At 37.5% G+C, this 23441-nt stretch overlaps 1 protein-coding gene across 7 annotated transcripts in view; it reads left to right on the top strand.

Annotated features, from left to right (window-relative positions):
• Nucleotides 1–23441, top strand: part of cobl (cordon-bleu WH2 repeat protein) — an 86479-nt gene that overhangs the window by 13267 nt on the left and 49771 nt on the right. For 2 of the 7 annotated variants that reach the window (XM_051132351.1, XM_051132350.1), the window contains exons 3-8: nucleotides 15098–15292; nucleotides 17865–18075; nucleotides 21058–21286; nucleotides 21747–21791; nucleotides 22786–22871; nucleotides 23163–23240. In XM_051132351.1, the coding sequence (XP_050988308.1) occupies nucleotides 15098–15292; nucleotides 17865–18075; nucleotides 21058–21286; nucleotides 21747–21791; nucleotides 22786–22871; nucleotides 23163–23240 (844 nt within the window). Of the gene's footprint in view, nucleotides 1–12971; nucleotides 13117–15097; nucleotides 15293–17864; nucleotides 18076–21057; nucleotides 21287–21746; nucleotides 21792–22785; nucleotides 22872–23162; nucleotides 23241–23441 lie in introns of those variants that run through there. The other 5 variants (XM_051132357.1, XM_051132355.1, XM_051132352.1 and 2 more) reach the window with 4 other exon arrangements.

Below are 23441 nucleotides of genomic sequence, written 5' to 3'. Positions count from 1 at the left end.
CTCTGGAGAAAATGAGTAATTGGCCCCGGAATCCCAGTGTGTGTTTGTACCAGAGGACCTGAGTTTTCTGTCTCCCAGGAGAACGGACGGTGTTTGTTCCAGCAGCCATGGAACTTAAAGACTGCCTGCTCTCTCTTTCCATCTGTGGGTGTTTGGATCAAGAAAGAATGGCATTGTGGAGTAGACTGAGTGGAATACCCTGTTACCTCAGCAGTTTTGTTCAGTGGAATAGCCTAATATTTTCGTCATTTGTCATTTTGGTACTGTCATTTCAGAAACTGTGAGAGACGTATGGCAAGGAGAAAATGTGGGAATAAACTCAAACTCATGTTGCCTGAATAAGCAGCGTGGCTGTGCTAGGCTAACTGGCTAAGTGGCTAACTGGCAGTTGACAAAGTTAAATGGTTAGTGAAGTCAAAAATTAAAATTCTGTCAGTTTGCATTTCCCAAAAGCGTCATTTGCCAACTATTGCACAGGTTTTGTCATAGTTCAAAGATTCAGTTTTTCCTGAAAACAAAGTTCATTCGAATATTCACAAAATAGCATCTCAAACGTTCATACACTGACCAAAATTGTAAACCCAAAACTTTTGTTTTTTCCCCCATTTTTCATGAGCTGAACTCAAAGATCTTTGACTTTTTCTATGTACACAGAGGGAGAAAATAAGGTTTTTCGACATACCCTAAGATACCCAAGACATAACTTATATACATAATTTTTTAAATGAAAATAACCGATCATTTTGCTAGATAAGACCCTTCTTCCTCAGCTGGGATCGTTTACATCCGCATTTGGGTTTGAAGCCGCATTTAAACTGCATTTTGGAAGTTCAAACTCAGGGCACCATATCAGTCCATTATATGGAGAAAATCCTGAAATGTTTTCCTCAAAAAACACAATTTTTTTTACGACTGAAAAAAGAAAGACATGAACATCTTGGATGACAAGGGGGTGAGTACATTATCTGTAAATCATTGTTCTGGAAGTGGACTTCTCCTTTAATATTGAATATAGTGAATAGTGTTCCCTATTGTGAAGTGTTAGTATTTTTATTTTTTTTTTAATTTATTTATTTTTTTAAAATATAGATTAAAATAAGAATAAAAAAACTGATTAATCCTCTGGATCTCGACAAACGCGCCAGCGCGGTTGATAACGCCGAAAAGAACATAAAATGCTCCGTCATTTTCGATCATACAGATACAAGCAATACAAGTTTGGAATTCTTTACCAGAGAGAAATCTGTCATTTCATAAGAAGATTAAGTGTTTTGGACATTTTCATTTTAAAAAATGAGGTCAAAAATATGTAATGTACTTTTTTTAAATGCATGAATGAGTAGTTCACAATAACACCAGTAACATCCATTTAGAAATCAGAGCGAATTTCCATTTCATGCCGACTTAAATGTTTTAGTGGTGGCACATACACTCACAACAGGACAACTTTTACAGTCTTAGTGTCGTCAGTACGGTAGCATTTCTGTGAGCTGTTTATAACTCCTCAAAAGACAGGGAAGCTTCACCCTCAGCAGTAAAAGGGTGGGGCCTTCTGCCAGTTAAATGGCCCTGTAACCAGAGATCAAGGGCAGATGCAGTGCCAGCAGGCTTTATGCTTAGCAACGGCAAACAAACGCTGGTAAGGAGTTGAATGTCCCTCCAGATTCACCAATCGTCTGGGTCATTCACTCTTTGCGTGAAGCTTCAATCATAAATTTGCAGCTGCTTGGGTATGGGCTCTCGCTCTCTCTTCTTGGGTATAAAAATAGGTTGCTATGTGAACACCATGACTCCCCAGAGGCATGTGCCTGTTGTTACGCCCTGCTGATCTGCTGAGGGTGAGGGAACTCGTTTCCTCAATGGAGCAACGTACACTAAAACTCAAGGGGCAGTGGTAATATAAAGGTACGGACCATGACTGAGAGACTGAGAGGTTTTGTTGATCATACTGACAGATATGACCTGAATTATATTTCAGGCCAACTGAAACATTGGTTAGATTTAAGAATCTAAGCTAAATGAATGCCATTGTTTTTGCTTTCCTTTCCTTTCCTTTCCTTTCGAAAGCCAATAGTCAACATGTTTAGTTACTGATCTCTGAAAATAATGAGTTAAATACATCCATACTCACAAAGGCCTGTTCTGAAAGAGAACAGCAAACACTCTGGATCCTTCAGGTTGAATCCCACAGTTTGCTTTGGGCTAAAACAGAAAAGCCCAAACAACAGAAGGATTAATGTGGCCTAATAAAGGTGCTATTGTTTGCTGTGCTGTTCAGTTCAATAGAGCATGTGGTCAGGTCAGATCTCATGTCCCACTTACACATACATCCACTTATTTAACACTCATTCATCCACAGAATGTTTGTCAAATATCTTTTGCTAACCAATCTAATTCATAGTACTTCCTTGTGCCTAGTACTTTTATTCTTCTGTTTAAATGTGTGGGTAGAAACACTTTCACTTTTTTATTATTTATTTATTTTTATTTTTTAAACCAGAATACTATGGCTTTGGGCTTGCTTTGTTTAGTGTGAAATGTCAAGATTAACACAAAGGGAACACTGAGAAAAGGTCTATGAGGCAAAATGGCAGTTTCCTAACAACAAAATTTTTTTTTTTTTTTTCCAGGAACATGGTTTCCATAGTTCACTCCTTTTACAGTTTGACTGAGGTCTTGTTTAGAATAGTGTTGTCATGAAAGCTATGAGAAAAGCTGATGATGGGAAAATCTCATAGCTATGTTTTGAAAAACTTGCTTACCAGGAAAATCTTTTCTAAATTGGTTCAAAATTTACTTACTTTATATATGCTTGTCCAAAACATTTAAATATTTACTATGGATTTTAACACCTACACTCTTAAAAAGGATGTGCTGAAAAGCACAGCAACTCACATATAGTTTATACAGAATTTATCAAACCTGCTACATTTACATAAAAAGTCAAATTTAAAAAAATTATGCAATCAAACATTTGTAATTTAAACGTTAATTATATTGCTTGAGTGAAAAGTTCCTTAAGAGTTAATGGTTAAATTTGTACTTTGAATTAAAAAAAAATGTGGTATTGGACAGCATTTTAAACATTTTTATTTACATATTTTCACCAGCATACAAGTGATGGTGAGTTTCAGTGTGATGAAGTCTCTTGTTTACCTGCCTGTCATATCAGTGACTGCCCACAAGTGCTTCATGGGCTTCTTCCATTCAAATCTGCAAGAGTGCAAATAAAGGCAAATTTGTTATTTATGCACATACTAAATATAGCAAGCCTAATGTTAGCTAGAAAGCCAATAAAAAATTAAGAGATATCAGAGATAAGCATCAGAAGAGCAAGGAAACTTGCTTGTGAGAAGAAAAACTGCTCATTGTGCAGCAATGTGAGTGAATGAGAATTAACACATATTGCGTTTAATACACTATTGCATTTTTTTGTTTTGTTTTGTTTTTAACATATAATTCAAAGTGACACAGACTGTGTTAAAATAGTCATAACTCGAAAATGTTTTAAGAAATTAACTAGGGATGTGACGAGATCTCGGGATGATATCCTTGCAAAACATTTTGCAGTGTTTACATTAGACATGCACGATTAACCCTTAAACGATTGAGATCTCGATTCAAACACCCACACGATCTTATTCCTGAATGACAACGATTTAGCTGTCTATTACGACTGTTTCACATCGCGGGTGTCAGCATGTTTTGTCGCTGCCCGTGTTAATGAATCAGAGGGTTGGCCATCATTACGTTTTCAAAGTGAACGCTGTCATTCACTGATATGGACGGCAACAAAACATGCGCTGCTCACGCTCCACTGACACTTACGATGTGAAACAGGTGTTAAAGACATTCAAATCTGCAATTATGCTGCTGCTGCTGATCCAGAAAGAGCAACAAAAACAGTCTTTTCAAACACATTATGATCATTATTTCTGTGTTACAGACATTTCAATAACAGAAGTACTGGGATAAAATTTTACAGTTTGGGTATGAGCACTTATTGTCTACAGGGTATAAACACTTACTGTCTTACAGTCTACTTATTGTTTGTATTAAAAAGAACTGGGATTCTCAATTTATCCAGAATCGTGAAACTCTTATTTAAATGTTGTTTATTACTGCATATAATTCATTAAAATGGAAGCACCTACATTTTTTTGCATTTTGTCCTTTTCAGTTAAATAAAAGACCATTTCCCTATATATTTCATCATTGAGGATTTCTTTAAAAAGTTTAAAAATCTCGTCTCGTTCTTGTGAACCCAGTCTTGTGTCTCGTCTCATCTCGTGGGATAAGTGTCTCGTCACGAAATTAAAATTAACACATTCTTTTTGAGAGTGATGAAATGCGATGCCACCACCACTTTCTCTGTTCACACTAAACATTTTAATGGCCAGTACATACGCTAATAACATATTTTTTGGATGTAGGCTAAAACTACTTAATTTAGGAAGCTTAAAATTCACTGGGAAAAACAGACCTGCTAATGTGATGGACTGCAACTAGGGTTTATAATTTGTTTGCAGGTATGTTTTTATATTGTAAAAGATTGTTCGAATACTTGTTGTGTGTACTATCACTAATTAAATGGGATGTTTTATGAAAATTTAAAAAGACAGTGCCAACAGATAAACATGTGATTTAGCTGTTGACTGTCTCCTTTGTGGATGGAGACAGTGGCATGACAGATGGAGACAATGCCTTGCATTGACCTGTGCTGAAATTCATTTATCCTTCTTCAGCCTACAGTCTACATAACGCCCCCTACTGTAGTCAAGAACAGCCTGTGTTTTCCGTTTAAGAGGGTTCTAAGAGATACTTAGAAGTCTATAAATAATATTGTGTGAGTTTCCTGTTTTCATAGACTGGCAGCACTCTTGAGTGGACAGAAACTGCATCAGAACACTTCCTTCTTTCTCTCTTGTGTAACAGTTGATATGTTGAATGATTTATTCAGCCAACCATATTGTTTGACAGCACTGAATGCACAATTATGTTTTGATTAGGGTTGCACTGACTAAACAATGAAATCTTTGGGGGGCGAAAACACATTTGAAAAATAGGGATGTTTCAAAATAAACCACACTGAAAAAAATTGCACAACACAAGTTGCAAAATGCATGGGTGCTAAAATTAAATACTTTAAATTCTTACATTTGTTTAAAGTTTTCCATAATTAAATTGTGCATCCATAGCAAATAAAGATTTTCTTTTGAGAACAGTGTAATGGGTTATAAATGCAAGAAGTCCCTTAATTAAAGGGGTCATTGGATGCCCATTTTCCAAGTTGATATGAATCTTTGATGAAAAGTCTATAATATACTTTGGTTAAGTAAATTAAATGTAAAACAACACCCTCTTACCATTTACCTGTCGAAATGAGCTCTGCAAAAATCATCCCATTCTGAGGGATTGTTCCTTTAAATGCAAATGAGCTCTGCTTGCCCCACCCCTCTCTTCTCTCTGTGGAGTAAGAGGATGCTCTGAGAGATTGTTTACTTTAGCTGCATTTAGCGCATTTAGCCACCAAACTTGCTAACTAGCACATTATTAGGAAAGGTGATTGCAGAGATTCATAAAAAAAAAAAAAACCTTATACTCACTTCTGCTGTAGGTGAAGCTGGATCACGAATGATTTGCGCAAACATAGACGCATTTATGTAGATTGGGAGGCGCACAAACAAATGTAATCCACTGCATCTTATTTTTACAAATTAATTAAAAAACACTGCATGGATTTTCATCATTATAGGGTAGATTTGTACATACACTGTCAACACACATTTATGTTCAAACAACATGTAAAAGTGAAGTTTGCATCCGATGACCAGAAATGTTACAGAAATGTGTTACAACAAAAGGAGGATTTTTTTCCCTGTAATTTTTATTTCATAATTTAACATTTCATTTTAAACTTTATTTTTTTTGCATATAATAGCACAAAACTCTTTAAAATTTAAAAGTTGGCAGTTTTATTTATTTTAAATTTTATTGTGAAAGCTGTATGTTGTGTTTCCACCAGAAGATTATGTTAACTGGAGCGGAGAGAGACAGGATGGGCGGTGAGGTGGGAGTTTGTTTCAGTCCTGGTTTGGGTCATGTAGTAGGCGCTCACTTTAACTAATCTGTTAATCAGGCCAGTGCTCCAGTAGTGTGGTGAAAAAGGTAAAGTGAAGGCAAAGAGGTGTGCACGCACAGCTGACTAAGAATGATATTAACTGCAATGCAATCGACCTGTGGTTTCTGAATGTTATACTTCATTGTGTAATCTCAGTAGAAAAAGATTAATTTAGTCTGTTCTCTCTGACTATCATTTTCATGGTGCTACAAGTGAAACTTGTAAAGTTCCTTAATTTAAAGTGGTTCATGAACTTGGATAAACTTGCCTCTTCTGCAAAACTGTAAAAAATATTTTTTGTAGATAATTATGGGCCATTATTTGAAGCATGAACCATAGGATATGTCCACCCTGTCATGGACATATATGTTACTGTTAAATACGCTTTCATTGAAATATTAAGATGCAAATTATATTTTCTGAAAGGTATGATGTCCCTTTCCCAAACAGGGTTATTTATTTGCTTTCAAATTATAAATGCATAAAAGATTTTATGTAAACCATGTTAAAGAAACTCATAGTCTGTTCTCTCTGACTATCATTTTCATGGTGCTACAAGTGAAACTTGTTATTAAGTAATTTAAAGTGGTTTATAAACTTGGATAAACTTGCCTCTTCCGCAAAACTTAAAAAAAAAAAAACTGAGCATGGGTCAGTATTACCACAGAGTGGTTTTCTACCCTCACAACACTTAAAGAAACTAATACAATTCTCACATGTATTTTCTCTTATTTGGAGAAAACAGTGATATTTGGATGCAGTTTTTGTTTGCATGTTATTGCCCCCACACCTAGCTTTTGAACACACTGGATTATACAGATATGATTGACTTATTATTTAAAATATTATTTTAAAATGTCAAGATGACAGGGTGAACCAGCACATGGTGGGGTGGACACATAAAGCAGAATAAAGCATGACAAAATATGACAAACATTTATTCAACTTTCATAAAAAATAATACAATAATAATAAATAATCATTTTAGTTTTTAGCAGTATTAACTACAAATGAATGCTATGTCCACCCTGTCATTGTATGTCCACCCTATCAAGTCTATGTGGCCAACGGGGTGGACATTTTGCAGTTCAGTTAATTTATTAGCGTATAACAAACTGTGATAGCTAAATAGTCTGGTTGTTGAAGAGAATTTGGTATATTAAACTTACGTATTTTGACAATACTTTATTCTAACCACTTTCGGCATATTTTATGCAGACAGGGTGGACATGTTAAGCTTTGGCAAAGCAAGTAAATAAACGTGGCGGAGCAGGAGGCGCAGGAGCCCTCCGGGGCAGAGCAGGCACCCGCATCGAGGACTGGGACCTGGGGAGAACAGGGACAGAGGAGGCAGACAGAGCGACAAGGAGAGAGGCAGAGAGTTCGTTGGTGGCCTTCGTGGCTGTGACAGGGGGAGCAGAGAGTCCAAACATGGCCAGAACAGGACAGGGTGAGAGTTCATAAACGGCCTCCGTGGCTGGTTCAAGACCAGGCATGAGTACACTGGCTAGGTGAGGGTGATTGGGCGCTACCACCGTGTAGGGAGCTAGGACAGACGTCCCCGTTTTATGAGGTTCCGCAGCTTTAGCCGCCACCTCTGGGGAAAAAGCAGCAGGCACCACAGCTGCTGAGGATGCCGCAGTTGACACTGCCACCTCCAGAGATTCTGCAGTGTAAGCCGCCACCTCTGGAGACTCGATGGTGGTATCCGCGGCCCCTTCAGGAGGATCTGCAGCCAGCACTGTCACCTCCGGGGGCACTGGCGCAGACTCACTGTTAGACGAGGCCTCAGAAGCAGACTTGTGAACAGATGAGACCTCTGGAACAGACTTGTGAACAGATGAGACCTCTGGAACAGACTTGTGAACAGACGAGACCTCTGGAGCAGACTTGTGAACAGGCGAGACCTCTGGAGCAGACTTGTGAACAGACGAAACCTCTAGAGTGTAGTGTGCGGCTCACACACCCAGAATGGTGACCGCCAACACACTGGCAGTCATGACGTGACGAGGCTCTGAGAGGTCAGACGAGATGTAACGAGGCTCTGGGAGGTCAGACAAGACGTGACGAAGCTCTGGGAGGTCAGACGAGACGTGACGGGGCTCTGGGAGGTCAGACGAGACATGACGACGCTCTGGACAGACAGAGGAGATGTGACGGGGCTCGGGGAGGTCAGACGAGATGTGACGATGCTCTGGGTGATCAGACGAGACATGACGAGGCTCTGAACAGACAGAGGAGATGTGACGAGGCTCTGGACGGACAGACAAGACGTGACGGGACTCTGGGTGACCGGCTGAGACGTGACAAGACCAGGCTCAACAGCAGTAACTTGACTTGGCTCATGAAGATCATCTGTGACTTGAATTGGCTCATGAAGATCAACCATGACGTGACCTGGTTCACTAAGACCAGCTGTGACTTGACTTGGTTCACGGAGATCGGCTATGCCTTGACTTGGCTTGTGAAGATCAGCTGTGGCTTGACTTAGCTCGTGAAGACCAGCTGTGACTTTGCTTGGCTCGTGAAGATCATTAGTAACTTTGCTTGGCTCGTGAAGACCAGCGGTGACTTTGCTTGGCTCGTGAAGATCATCAGTGACTTTGCTTGGCTCGTGAAGACCAGCGGTGACTTTGCTTGGCTCGTGGAGATCAGCAGTGACTTTACCTGGCTCGTGAAGATCAGTAGTGACTTGACTTGACTCATGGGGATCAGGAGTGACTTGACTTGGCTCATCTGGATCAGCAGTGACTTGACTTGGCTCAAGAAGGACAGCTCTGACTTGACTTGGCTCAGGAACGACAGCTCTGAGCTGACTTGGCTCAGGAACGACAACTCTGATTCTGCTTGACTCAGGAACGACAGCTGTGACTTTGCTTGACTCTGGAACGACAGCTGTGACTTTGCTTGACTCAGGAACAACAGCTGTAACTTGACTTGACTCAGGAACAACAGCTGCAACTTGACTTGACTTGGGAAACACAGCTGTAACTTGACTTGACTCGGGAAACACAGCTGTAACTTGACTTGACTCGGGAAACACAGCTGCAACTTGACTGGACTCGGAAGCTTGACTGGACTTGGGAACAACAGCTGTAACTTGTCTTGACTCAGAAAATACAGCTGTAACTTGACTTGACTCGGGAAATACAGCTGTAACTTGGTTGGACTTGGAAACAACAGCTGTAACTTGTCTTGACTCGGGAAATACAGCTGTAACTTGACTTGACTCGGGAAATAGAGCTGTAACTTGGTTGGACTTGGAAACAACAGCTGCAACTTGACTTGACACAGGAACGACAGCTTTGACTTGACTCGGGAAACAGCTGTAAGTTGACTGGACTCGGAAACTTGACTGGACTTGGGAACAACAGCTATAACTTGGCTTGACTCAGGAAATACAGCTGTAACTTGACTTGACTCAGGAAATACAGCTGTAACTTGGCTGGACTTGGAAACAACAGCTGTAGCTTGACTTGACACAGGAACGACAGCTTTGACTTGCCTTGACTCGGGAAACAGCTGTAACTTGACTGGACTCGGAAACTTGACTGGACTTGGGAACAACAGCTCTAACTTGGCTTGACTCTGAAAATACTGCTGCAACTTGACCTGACTCGGGTATGGTAGCAGTGACACGACGGATCTTTGTTTTCACCGCCATTTTGTACATCTTGAGAACGGGCTCCGTTGTAGCTGCCATTACGTGAACACGCTGTGGCGTGGCTGCCATTTCACAGGCAGGTTGCACGGCCATAATTACCGGGATGTCGCGTTCCTCATCCGCGACACCCACAGTAAAAGATGAGCCCACAGTCAATAAAGCAAAGTCCAAAAAATGAGCAAGTGACGAACGCGGACCCTCGTGTCTGAGTTGCGAACTCAGAGGCTGGTTTACGCCATCACAAAAATTTTTATTTTTAAAACACAGTCCGGGAGGTTTGAATGGTTTGCGATAGCCAAAAATTCACAGATATGTTGCTCTAGTGATCGTGGGCCTTGTTTGAGTCTGAATAGTATCCGGGTTGTGTCCATACCTGTTGACTGTTTGTGAGTAAAGCTGCTGGATCCTTGTGAGACCGAGTATTCTGTAACCTGGAGAGGGAGATGAGAGGCAAGCGGATCCAAATGCGAAGCTTTATTCGTAGGGCGAGACAAAGACAGGACAGGCAGAGTCAAACAATAGCAAACAGGTATGTAGGGGCGAGACACAAGAATAGTCCGTGAAGCAGGCGAGGGTCGATCAGTGGCGAACATAATCCGAAGGGGGGCACGGAAAACGGGTAATCCAAAGAGACAGGCGAGATTTCCACAAGGCAGGTGGTGAGACAGACAAGACGAGAAGACCAGGCGAGAAAGCTGAACTCAGGAACTAGGAACTAGGAAACTCGGGAACTAGGAAACTACAAAGTAAAGGTTGCTAGCACTAGGAAAGTGCTAAACGCAACTAATACCATTCTCCACTATACAACTCCACAATACTCGGTGAGTAAAACGGGTAAAGTCCGGGGCTTATATAGCGCATCAAATTGGCCACAGGTGCTGGCGCAATCAGCGCGATGGGTAATTGGAGACGTAGTCCGGGGTGTAGTGCAACAGTCTGTGTGATGTGAAAGTGCGAGAGCGACATTTGGTGGTGAGCGGACCGAAGGTCACCGGCCAGATTCATGACACAGGGCACCATACCAGTCCATTATATGGAGAAAAATGCAGAAATGTTTTCCTCAAAAAACATAATTTCTTTACGACTGAAGAAAACAAAAAAACAAAAATCTTAAATGTATCTAAAGAGCCAAGTAATACTTTGTTATGAATATAGAAACTTAAACTAATATAACACACCCTTTCATAGTCATTTTTATGTTAAGTTATCATGGCAAATGAGTCATTTATGTACAAGACACCAAAAGGCACCCAACAGTGATATTGACCTGCATAGTACTCACTGCAGTTTCCAGCTGAAAGAAACACTAGTGTAAGTAAATCAATATTTTCTATTCTTTTTCAGTTTTTACACACATTATGATTACATTTGCATTACATAATCAGCTTTATATATGGCTTTTCCGATGGAGTAAACTCAGTACCTCACCTGGTACAGCGTTGCACTTGTGATGTGGTACGCTAAGGTCCTGTAAAAATCGAGTCACAATAAATATGTTCAGACTTCAGACACTTGTGGAAGCAAGCTAAAATGGCATTGTTGGTTCAGCAAATGCGCTTTCTAGTTAATGTTCACATGAGCTTTTACACACTTCTTTTCACTAACAAAAATGCTCTTACATTATATATATGTTATGTCATGTTATTCTGCAAAGTTATTCTGTTCTTTCTGAACATATTTGGATTGTGGAATACATCGCCCTCAGTAGTGTTCACTGTTGTAAATTGCAAATTGGGGCAAATGTTGTAAGTCATCTGGATATTCCATATATGTATTCTGTAAATTGTGCATACTGTGCACTCATAAATACTATAGAATGCAGAAGTAGTTGGAGGAGCAAATTACAGAGTGAAAATGTATCAATGCAGTGAAAGCTAAGTCACCTCAAAAGGACAAAGTCGATCCATTAGTAACCCAGTCGCAGTGAATGTTTGGAGCTGCCAGCTGAGAAGCTGAGAGTTTCCTGCTCTCCCAGGGAAGCTGGCTCACACCTAAAGAGCTCTTTGTTGGACAAGGTGTGCGATCTGAGCAGCCACTGAGCTCGGTACAAAACCACACTTTCGAAACGTCCTGTTCCTGTCAGCACCGGAGGTGTGTTTTTCCACACTTAACACACAAATGCACATTAGAGCACTATCCCAGCAGGTGTTAAAGTTTTCCTACAAACGTGCCTTTCTTGAGCATAACTGTTGGTAAATCTTTGTAAATCTTAATCCTGAATATTGCATCTTCACAAATAATTAAATAATTATACTATTATGAATTCATATTATAATGAATTCTTCCATATTATGATTTTTCATAAATATTTAATTAATAATGAAATATAAGAACATGCAACTACTTATTGTATAAGGCTTTATTTGGGAGTACATACATAAAACATTATACAATCCTTTACTTATCTTCATTATGTTAAAACCATTAAACTTGTTTATTTTTGTAACAAATGAAGAATATTCTCTATAATAATTCTCGCACATGCATTGAAAGATCACGCGACCTGAAATTTCAAGCGTCAAAAAATTCAAGAAGATATCGTAAAAGTAATCCGATTTGGTTTAATCTAATTGTAAAGAGACATGAATGCTGTATATAATAAACTGACATAATTAAGATTTATATTCACATTCACACGATGCTGTGTGTCAGTATAAATCAGTAAAGATAATTATTGCGTTATATAAATTAAAATAATAAATCACCATGGTTTTGAGGTGCTATGTTTGTAGTTTTAACTGTTATTATCATGATTTAAATGTATGCTACTATGAACTAAATGTATGCTACTATGGAAAAGCAATGGTTAATTAAAAAAAAAAAAGAAAAACTCAAACTGTCAGAATAATTAAATTTTACCATATAAAAATGAGGTTGCAATTATTTTTCTTTGTAAAGTAACTCTTAAAGAAAGCCTTTTATTTATTTATTTATTTATTTATTTATTTATTTAATTTAGCCTTTAAGCAAAGATATTAAATCTCTTGATATTTCAGTCACTTCATGTATTCTGTCATATTGAAATCATCGTGTTTTAGCATTCATTTGTTCTGTTTTGGAGTAGTTGGTCATTCCATAGACAGCTCCGGGGCAGAGGGCAGTCTTAGTTGCATAATCAGTTCAGTGACACAACAGTGTGTTGATAGCAGGCATTTTGGCACAAGCCTTTATAAATCATTAACTGGACATGCTTGAGGTCCAAGCATTTTGACATTCTCACATGCTCTACACCTCTCAGTGTCTTCTAGGATCATAGAAGCTCCATGTTCCAGTAGCTCGCCTTCTGTGTGGTTCGGACTACAGACAGACTTTCACGCCTGCTTTGACAGTAGTAGGATGGCTTTATCTACTGCTAATATTTGCACTGCGGAAAAGGGAATTTGCTTGACTGATCAGTTGAAACGAAAAGAGCGCTTATCAGTTCTCAGTATATTTGGGTGTCAGTGTGGCATTGAAAGTGAGGTTTTGTGGTATGATGTTTGGGGCCTAGTTTAAAAAATACGACTGAAATGTGAATTCTTTTGACTTCAAATAGAGTTAATGGTTTACCAGTTTCCTCCTTCAAGGTCATGACAGATTGTTGTTTTGAAGCAAGGTCTGTAGTTATGTTACTGTCTGCGCTACAATATGATTAATAACAGCTTGGAGAAAATCGCAGTGAATTGTGTTGCTTAGTTGCTTAGCAGTGTTTAGCAGTGTCATAGAGCAAATAATTGTTGGTTAGTTTGCTTTAATACATTACATTTCTCATATTTCAACAAGTTTTTATGCTATTGACCTGTTTATACAGTAAGTAAATAAAAAAATGGTGTCAGCGCTGCTTCACCCCACCCACCGGCCAAAAGCTCTTAGTTAAAATGTCTAAAAGAGTGCTAATTTGCAGAAAAGCTTGAAATGTTTTCTGTTCAGTTTACACCTTTTTTCTCTCTAAATGTTTTGATTAATGGATTACATTGATTATTTTGGTGTCTATGGAATTTAACACGTCTGTTATAGAATGTAAATATTAGAAATAGAAATTTATAGTTAGAAATGTACAATCTTGTCAATTGATTTCTAGATTTCTGTGTACATGGTTGTTGATTATCTGAAGGTATTCCTGTTATTGTTTTTTAGATTGCTTGTCCTACCTCATTATGTAATGCCAGCCGATAGAGTTTTTTTTATGTTGTGCCTTTATGATCGGAAAGGAGGAGTTCAGTCTAATCAAACAAAGCCTAAAAAAGATAGGCCTAGTTTATTACCGCTGTGTGACATAATATGTTATCTCATGGACCTTTTAAGCATTGTAACTTTAATGAAAACACTGATTATATTTCCTTAAATGTACATTTGCTTGTTTATGGCATCATGATGATCCTTCAGTACACTGTGATCTTACTTAATTTGGATATGTTCTGGAGGAGAAGTCTCTTTTTATGGCCCAGCTATTTGAAACTTTGATCCAGTGCTTATGTGCTTGCATACTTATATATATAATGATGATATTATTATTATTATTAACAATGCAAACTTTTTGAGTTAATATTGTTAGCTTTTTTCGGTTAAATCCTACTTCATTTTTTTTCTGTGTACTTACTACTGTCTGCCTTAGCAGTATTTTGGCTATTAAGTGATTCTTTCATGTTTGGGTATTTGATATGCTGCTTAACCATACATGCAAGCATATTAATGCCAGAACTAGTGCTGTGATACAACACATTCTCACTTCTCTTGTCAAATATTGCAACTTGGCAGGAGCTCTGTACATGACCCTGTCGATGCCAAAGCAACCCACTGGTGTTATTATACTGACACACAGCTTGGCTTGTTCTATTACTATGGTACTTGCACATATAGATTATTATATAATTTTATTATTATATAATAATAATTTATATAGGATTATTATATAAAAACAGAGTTTGTTAGGATGAGACAACATTAGCACCAAACGTTACATTTGCTTGACATTTCAAGCTCTTGCACCAGCACATGACACTTTGAGAATGAGAAAATGCTCTTTGATATGCATAAATTTGTTTATGATCACTGGTGTAATTTCAGGGGGTGACAGGCTCCGCAGTCAGTCTTTCAGTCTTTCAGGTTTATTTATAGTATCAGCCTCGAACAGCATGCCTATAGGCTGAGCCCGAGCACAATATGAGTGTCTGATGAACCTTTTCTCTGTAATAACTGGGCAGTTGTTAGTACTGGTTATTTAGGAGTGTGAGCTTTATAATCCGCGTTAAAATTAACCTTCATTGCCATACTTTAAACACCACATAAACACTGAACCTAATACTGATTTCTCCTCTGAATTCATTCGACAGGAGGAGAATGAAGGCCAAGGCGCCCCCTCCACCTCAACCTCCCCAGCCTGCCCCCCGCAGGATCTTCCGTAATGCCGTTCCTGATGGAGGAGGATCTTCAGGGGGAGACAGCAAGGAGAACATGCTTCAACCCTCTGTGGATCTCCACATCAGTCTTCCTACAGGGTACCAGACCACCGTCAATGTGGATGGCAGGTGAATATCCACATTGCACTGACATTGCAAACATTGCATCAAAACATTTCTATTTTTAAAATTGGTTTGTGGCTTTATGGGTGGTAAATTAAATAGAGCTGGGACAGGAAGTGTTCCGTGAGATTGTACACAGTAACCTTCACAAATAGCTAAATAGAGAGCGCAGCTGATGCAGTGGAACAGACCAGGAGTCTTAAGATGTTTTTTTTTTAATATGTTTTAAAGCAACAACAACAAAAAAACATAACTATTATCTGAAAACTTTTGGATACTTAAATAACACTTATTTTAAATAAGTGATTGTTTTAAAAAGTAGCCTGTTTATATAATAAAAAAATAAAATGTGCACAAAATAAATTTAATATAAAATTTATATGAAAATGTAGCCATGCGCAGTAATAATGTGATGCATAGTGATATTGAGTTGATAATGAAAATTGTAATTGAATTGAATCATGAAACCAGTGAAGATTCGTACCTCTACTTTTGAGATGGCAGTACTGACATACAGAGATTCCAACTATAAACAAAAAGCAAAGAAACTGCAATTTTGATTAAATTGTGAGGTTGTAAAGATGTATTTGCACAGCAGAAAAATTAATTGGGGAAAAAATGTAGATCAAGAATCGTTTTGGAATCGGATCGTGACTCCTAGAATCGGAATCGGATCAGATCAGATCGTGAAGTGCCTGAAGATTCCCACCCCTAATATAATCTAATTACAAGTACTTGATTTTTGGAATCTGATTACGTAATAATTACGACCATATTGCCCTAGCCCTAGTGTTTACACATCAACTGTTTTAACGCTGTTTAACATGCATATTTAAAAACATGATACAGGCACCAGAAATGTCCATGTGCCTCTTTGGATGAAACATTTTCTCAATCAGTGTTATAATTATCCCTGCTGTCTATTTAATTACTTAGCGTAACAAAGCTTTAGCACTGAACAGAGTACAGTGACATTTCTTATAATCACTAATCACTCTTGACAACAATACGTTGCTGAAGAAACGCAGGCATGGGGTTTCCAGTAGAGATGAACTGGCAGTTAGTTTAAATTAATAATAACCAAAACTGCACACAGATGCAGGGTACTAGCTGTAAAATGTATTTACTTTGATATAGTTTGCATTTCATAGTACATCAATTCTTTAAAGACATGAACAAAACAAGGCGGTTAAAAAGTGAGGAAAATATTTTTACAGGGTGTGTTCGCAGAAGACAGTGGTTTACAAACCCTGTAAAATGGCACTTTCTGCTCTGTTTTTAATGCCTGCTTTTGCAGAACGAAGTATTTGTGGCATAACAGCTTTTTTCAGTTTTAAGATACATATATAGGAAAGGATCACAATGTCACAGAAACTTGGAAGTGGTTTGGTTTTATAAGAATCAATTGTAAGAGAGGCAATTATAGGAGTTTAATATGTCATACACTTTTTATATGAAACTATACGGTTTAAAAGTGTTTGGAGGATAGATTATTCAGTGTTTTTATGTGATAAAACATTTCCATGGTGATGAGGAAGTGTCAGAAGAATAGACATTTATATTTAGATGAGTCGTTTAGCATGCAAGCAACATAATTATATTCAAACATTTGACTATTATTATATTCAAACATTAGACTTTGTGTTTAAATATTTTTGCACAAACTAAGACATTCACAGTAGGGCTGCACAATTAATCGAATTTCTAATCGTGATTAGAATTACAGATGGCACAATTATGTAATTGTTCAAAGGTACAGTTACAAAAAAATCCACTTACATTATTCTGCTTTCTTAAGATGTGTGTGTGTGTGTGTGAGAGAGAGAGAGAGAGAGAGAGAGAGAGAGAGTTTTTTCCTACAGGTTATCTTAAGTTTTTTTTTGTCATTGTTTTAATTTTTACATTTTCACTTTTTTTATATTTAAATAAGAACCTATATATAATGATGACATGCAGTTGTTTCAAACAATGGTATAAAGCTATTCAAGTCATCATTCAGTGTAAATTGTGATAATCGTAATTAATAATCATAATTACAATTTCAAGGGAATAATCGACAATTATGATTTTTGTCATAATCGTGCAGCCCTAATTCACACACATACTGCAGCATACTGATTTAAAGTCAGTCTACTCAAAATTCATATGTTTTTAGCTATACAGGTACAGCACAAATCACATTGGTTTCATCAGCAAATGACATTTGACCTGAAAAATAAGTATCAATTTCAAATTTTAATTTATTTATTCTTTTCTAAGACTAGATGGCAGTCATGGCATGTAATTTAAACAAGCAGTTTTATCTGTCAGCAGTGTTTTAAAACCCTCTAAGAGTGTCTCCATAACAGTTTTTGGTAGATTCAGGTTGAATTACTGACAACTGTTTAGCAAAGCCAAACATATAGGACCAGCATTCATGTAGCAATTTGCTGCTTTACATAACAACTGTAATTTAAGCTGACTCTTTCTCTCAGTCGGCCTATCACAGTCCTGTCTGCATCACATGATGTAATTACAAGTCCAAACCGTCAAGCATCTCTATCTTTCTCTGTCCTTATGTCTCCTCTTGTTTCTTCAGGAAAGCTCTGATGGATTTGCTGGTAGATCTGTGCAGTCAGTACCGTCTGAATCCAGCATATCATACTTTGGAGCTGCTGTCACCCGATGCTCAGCCTGTCAGCTTTAAGCCCAACACCCTGCTGGGCGCCCTGGATGTCTCTTGTGCCCTGATCAAAGAACGAGTTCTGGAGGACAAGGTGATCCGGAAACCTCCACCCAAAGTGCCAGAGGTAAGTTTCCAAAACATGGTGTTATGGAGGTTTTTGACCTCATGCCTCATGCTGATATCTTTGACTTTGTGAACATCTTTAAATTCTAGGCAGGCATCAGCAACTATGATGAAACTGGTTACACTACTACTGATGAGACATCACTAGTGTAGACAGACATTGTATTGTAAATAATTAGCTTTGAAGATCAGCAGTGTACATATGTCACGCTACAGTCTACTTTCTGTTTAACTGCATCAGCCATGAATGCTCTCATTGCATGAGCAAGTGTTATCTTCATTGCAGTAGTTTTCAAGGGGGGTTACTAGACCCTGAGTGCTAGACAGGATGGACGCAGTGAGATGATATACTTCTTCGAAAACAATTTAAAACGAAATTACTAATAATTACTGTATAGTTATTATGCATGTGTTTTATGACCTCCTTATAAATTGGCAAATGCTTCAAATATTTGTACTTTAAAAATAATTGTACCACAAGACTATTAAAGCGAACTGAAAAAAGCTGAAAAATGTGAATAAAGGAATTAATATAAATTATGTCCATGCTATTTATCTTATTCATGCTACTCATATTCATGTTTATGCATTTTTTATTTTTTACTGTAAAAAAGTGTAATATTGATCTTATTCCCATGTAATAATGGCATCTTGTTCTGCATAAATGCATCAGGAAGGTCGAATGATCATAAAAAGGGTTCGAGCTAAGGTACAGTGAGTCTTTCACAGGCTCTGCTCTCAGTGTGTGCTCTTTCTTTCTCGAGTGTCCTTTTCTCCTCCCACTCATGTGTGAATATTTGATGAGAGTCTTACCTTTAGTTACCATGCATTATTTCTTCCTCAGCCTTGCTGGCTGGCCCCTCTTTTGCTCCTCTCCCTTGTGTCTGACCTCTGGGCAGAGTTAGAGGCCCTGACCTCTGGTTCTGCTAGAAAACAGTACAATCTGTCACTGGGCAGAAAGAAAGAAATGGAGCAACACATTTTTTTTTGGTTTGTGATTGTTTGTGAGGATCACAGTCTTAGACCACATGGCAGCTCAGAAATGTTTGACTAGAGTAGAGCTGGGTCAGGATGGTCGACCCTTTGGTTAGTTGATAACTGTTATACTTGCTCAGAATGCTAAACCTCTTTTTGAGAACTTTCATCTCTAAATTTATCCCAGTCAAGTTCTTTGGCTACATTGCAAATAAATAACTTTTAACAATAAAACCACATTTACATTTATTTATTCAGAACACTTTTTAGTTCAAAGTGACCTGCAAATGAGGAATACAACAAAGCATTTCATTCTAATAATGCAGCAATATGAGAAGTGCTAAAATGTAAAGTTCCCAAATGGTTCAGAGGAGTATAGGCTAGAATACATTATTTATTTAGAACTAGTGTGCAGAGTCTGTAAATACATATACTGCACATGTTTCATATCCAAATAAGTCTGAGAATGTGTAACAAAGTGGAGTAACAGCTTTTCTATCAAGTGGGAATACACTTTAACTAAAATGTGGAAAAAAGCTGAATAAGTGTTGCGTACCATTTCATGACACCTCGGTCTTCTCTGGTGTGCTCTTATTTGTCTGCACAGAAATATACAGGAAATGACACACATTAAATGTCTTCTTTGCCTACTTTGATAAACAGTAGTTTCTTTACTGTACACACAGATGAAATTTAGCTGGCTCTGAAATAAAGCGTTATTAGTAACTGAATTAGATAATGTGATTTGATGGTGTTCGATGGAACCTAAAATTCTTTTGTCTGAAGAAACTGTTTAAGCAATGTATTGTGGTTGGTGTGATACTTCCTCTACAAGACACTGCAAGCATGTGCATATAAAGTCTAATTTTGCCCACTTCTCATGTGAAACTTGAGAGATCTGTGTTGCATCTTGTTTTATCTTGATCATGCATATGATAATAGCCACAAAGTAGTGACTTTGCTGCACCACTGTGACGTACAGGAAGAGAGCATTTGAATGTTAGGTACCATCCGCTCGGTTTACTCTTGATATTTTCTATTTTCCTCCATTAAATTTATAATTTAATTTAATTTTCCTCCAATAATTTTATATTTTCCTCCATTAAAAACTTTTCTAGATTAAATACAACATATCTGCTGTCACAATGCAGTGTTATGGTGTGTCTCTCTGCTGGGGTTTTTAAACTGGTTTCCATTTCCCTTAAAAAAAAAAAAAAGAAAAAAAAAAAAAAAACAGTGATAAGTGAAATTTCTGTTCAACTGCTGTTGTAAGTGACAGCATAAAGCTTAAGTTGTATTTAACTTCTTTAATAATCTTTTCAATGCAAATCTTTTTATTGTTCTTTTCATTATATAAGCTATTACAAAGGATATTTCCCCAAAAGAAAGTTATAAATTTTTTTGTGTGAGCCATCTCTTTAAAGTGTCAGGTCACCCAAAAATAAAAATTCTGTCTTTAATTACCCTCCCTACTGTCGTTCCAAACCTGTAAGACCTTTGTTTATCTTCAGAAGACAAATTAAGAGATTTTTGATAAAATTTGAAAGCTTTCTGACTCTGCATTGACAGTAAAGCAACTACCACATCTAAGGCCCAGAAAGGTAGTAAGGACATGTGCCGTGTTACTCTCACAAATGTGTTAAAACATGTTGAAAAAAGTTATTTTTGTTGTATGTGTGCAACAACAAAAAAAGTATTGTCATACCTTCATAAAATTACGGTTGAAACACTGATGTCACATGTACTATTTTAACAATGTCCTTAATACCTTTCTGGGCCTTGAATGTGGTAGTTGTGTTGTCTATGCAGGGTCAGAAAGCTCTCGGATTCCATCAGAAATGTCTTAATTTGTGTTCCGAAGATGAACGAAGGTCTTACGTTTGAGGGTGAAAAATTAATGACAGAATTTTCATTTTTGGGTGAACTAACCCTTTAATACATACTGTCTTAAATGTCTAAATGAAGCTCTCTTTTTCTTTACATCTGTTTCCCTTTTTTCATCACATAGAAAACGGTACGTTTGGTGGTGAACTATCACCGCAGTCAGAAGGCTGTTGTTCGAGTAAATCCATTGGTCCCCCTACATACTCTGGTGCCCGTGATCTGTCAGAAGTGCGAATTTGACCCGGCCCATGTCCTTCTATTCAAAGACAACATCAGCCACCAACAGCTGGACTTGGACAAGTGCCTGGGCGAGCTGGGTATCAGGGAACTCTATGTCCTGGATCAAACACTAGGTATGGGCTAAAAAAAAAAACGTCAGGGCACCACAGTTGAAAATTATTGTGGTGCTTAATAATTTTGTGAAAACCGTGATACAGTTGTTCTTTACTCTGGAATGTTTGGTGTATGGAATTTTTTGCCACATTAAACAATTTTGGCATCATATTGGGTAGCAACTTCATATCCAATGGAACATTTTTGTATTGATGTAAAGAACAGCTGAGAAACCACAGATTAAGAGTAAGTTTCGATTTAGATATTTAACTGGCAGGTCCAACACTTCCTGTTCAGACATGCTCTTAGTCATTGGCACACACTCATAGTATCTTTGTTTAGCCTGTATTATTAATTATTAATAAATAACATACTCAACACACAGCACCTAAATGCACTAAACCTGTGACATTTTTGAATCCTGTGAAATTAATCAACTTCATTTGCCTTCAAATGTTGTACTGGTTTGATTGTTTCCAGTTCTCCAGCCTAAAATGGCTTCGACGCCTGCCTTGAACTACTCAGGTATTGATGCCATGTACATGACTTTGACTGAATAGTTCTCACAGTGGCTTTACAGTATCTGTGGTTAAACCATCTTGAATGTGCTGAAAGACTGCTTCCTGTCATAGACCATGCGATAGCCTTTTATCATTAAAATGACCTGGTCAATAGAAATTAAAGAACACTTGCAGTGCCTGTGTTTGTGTACGTCGTTTATGCTTATCGCTACTGTGATGCTTTCACTCTCAATGCATTTTGTTCAGAGAAACCTGTAACTTGCTAATTCTTCTTTAGGTTTTGTATCTGCTTTAGTGTTCTTTCATTGGCTTCGGAGCTTTGCAGAAGTGTAGCACCATCTATTGCCAGAATTTTGTACTGCTTTTTGTGCGTTGTGTGCTGTTTTTTTTTTTTGTTTTGTTTACACTAACGTTCAAAATTGTGGTGTCTGTTACAATTTTTAAAATGTAAGTGTCTTATGCTCAATAAGGCTGCATTTATTTAATCTAAATACATTAAAACAGTAATATTTTGAAAAATTGTTACAATTGAAATGACCTTTTTTATTTGAATACATTTGAATATTATTTATTTTTGCTGCTTTACATTTTGGTAAAAACCATGATACCTTTTTCAAGTTTTTTTGATAAATAGATCATTCAAATGAATGTAATTTGTAAATAGAAGTATTTTATAACATATAAATCTTACCACAAACTTTTGAATGGTAGTGTATGTAAAATGGAAGATTGATCTTATTGTCATGAAACTGGCTGTGAGTGACATTTCATTTAAAGAGACCAAGCCTAAATCCTAAACTCACAGCTTCAACTTTAAAGCTACTGGTTTTCTAACATGCAAGCACTAGAATTTATTCTGCACATGCTTATTTTGTATCTCATGTTCTCATTAACCAGCTCAAAATTACCCACTCCCACTAAAATAACACTGCTCGACTGAATTCTACATTATAATAGATGTTTTTGTAAAATGCTGAACAAATATTTTTCTCTTACAGCTGAATCTCTTCACTCCAACAGTCTGAGTGGATCAGAGAAAAAGGGTCTGCTGGGCTTCCTCAAGTTTAATCGCAGGAAATTAAAGGTAGAACACAGGCTCACGTGTGCTTGAACAGACTTAGTGTTCATTCATATTTTTTGTCTGTTTAAACCTTTATTGCTGTATGTCTGAATGCTGCATGTCTAGAAACTCAAAAATATTTAGATGTAGAGCAACAGCTGAACCCATGGATATGCTGGGGGAAACTAATGCAGATTGCAAAATGAATGAAAATTAAACATTTTGTTGATATTGCAGTGCTTAAACCCTGCATTGCATGGTTTTCATTAATATTGTGAGTCTGCCTGCCATGCTAGTGTTACATTCCCATTTCAGACTGAAGATCAGTCCTCTGAGGACATGGACAGTCATGATGATGATAGTGTTGTTGACAATGCAGACACTAACATTGATGTAAGTACTAACCCATAAACTTCACTGTCCCTTACTAATACACTCATCTTTCCGTCTTTCACAGTTTTCAGTCTTTAACACAATAATACTGTCTGCAGGGTAATTCTACTTTTTGTTCTGTGCTAAATAGTATCACATTCTTTTGTGATTCATTGTCTTTTATTGCTTCAAGGAACAGCCTCTACTTTTAATTATTAAAAA

The sequence above is a fragment of the Labeo rohita genome, chromosome 16 (genome assembly GCF_022985175.1).
Source record: "Labeo rohita strain BAU-BD-2019 chromosome 16, IGBB_LRoh.1.0, whole genome shotgun sequence".
Taxonomy (NCBI): domain Eukaryota; kingdom Metazoa; phylum Chordata; class Actinopteri; order Cypriniformes; family Cyprinidae; genus Labeo; species Labeo rohita.
This window is presented reverse-complemented; position numbering and strand designations above follow the sequence as displayed.